Genomic DNA, 822 nt, shown 5'->3' on the forward strand with positions numbered 1-822 from the left:
AGCAACAGGTATGTAAACTATAATCTATATTGGAAAAGCACATGCTACAGACTCTTTATATACAGACACATCTGCTGTCAACACACTGTTTCCATTCCAAGTATGATCTTTTTGTGCTTTCTTACTTGTATTAGGAGTTGTTGAACTGGACCATGTACTTCAAGTGCTTCTGACAACCAGTATGTTTGTTGGAGGGTTCTTTGGATTTCTCCTTGATAACACAATACCCGGTGAGTTCTGCTAATAATCTGCTTTAATAGCTATGCCTATTCCTAATACACACAGATGAAGACATTTACTGATATTCAAACCAAAAATTTTCAATTTAGAGTATTAATCCTTTTACCCAAAGGCATCATTTTAACCAAAGACTTAAACTACTTCAGTCTGTGTGCATTGAATTGATTTAATACACGAGTTTCACAATTTGAGTTGAATTACTGAAATAAATGAACTTTTCCATGACCTTCTAATTTATTGAGATGCACCTGTATATATTTCTGTCAGGACCACTATTGTCAAAGATGATTGACAATTAGCATACAGTTTGGATTGGCGGTATGGTTCTGTTCTGGGCATGAACTCCCTGCGCCTCCATACAGCCTAGCATGGAGGAGAGCAGGGAGAGCAGCAATAACCCCCCAGGGTAAACAGAACCAACATAAATGTATTGCAGATATATGTTCAAAAGTTCAATCATTTTATGTACACATTTTAGAATTAGTCTGATTCAAGAAGAATCAGAAGGCTGAATCCTGACTGACAGAGGAGGAGCTAGGGATGGAGGAGGGTAATTAGCTATTGAGCAATGCGAAAACTGCT

The 822-nt window shown here is 37.5% G+C and overlaps 1 protein-coding gene across 1 annotated transcript in view; it reads left to right on the forward strand.

Annotated features, from left to right (window-relative positions):
* Positions 1-244, forward strand: part of LOC107559820 (solute carrier family 23 member 1-like) — an 8346-nt gene extending 8102 nt beyond the window's left edge. The window contains 1 exon segment of the mRNA XM_016243792.1: positions 135-244. Coding sequence (XP_016099278.1) covers positions 135-244 — 110 coding nt within the window.
* Positions 245-822: the final 578 nt, after the last annotated feature.

Source organism: Sinocyclocheilus grahami, unplaced genomic scaffold (assembly GCF_001515645.1).
Source record: "Sinocyclocheilus grahami isolate Dianchi unplaced genomic scaffold, SAMN03320097.WGS_v1.1 scaffold22.1, whole genome shotgun sequence".
NCBI classification, from domain to species: domain Eukaryota; kingdom Metazoa; phylum Chordata; class Actinopteri; order Cypriniformes; family Cyprinidae; genus Sinocyclocheilus; species Sinocyclocheilus grahami.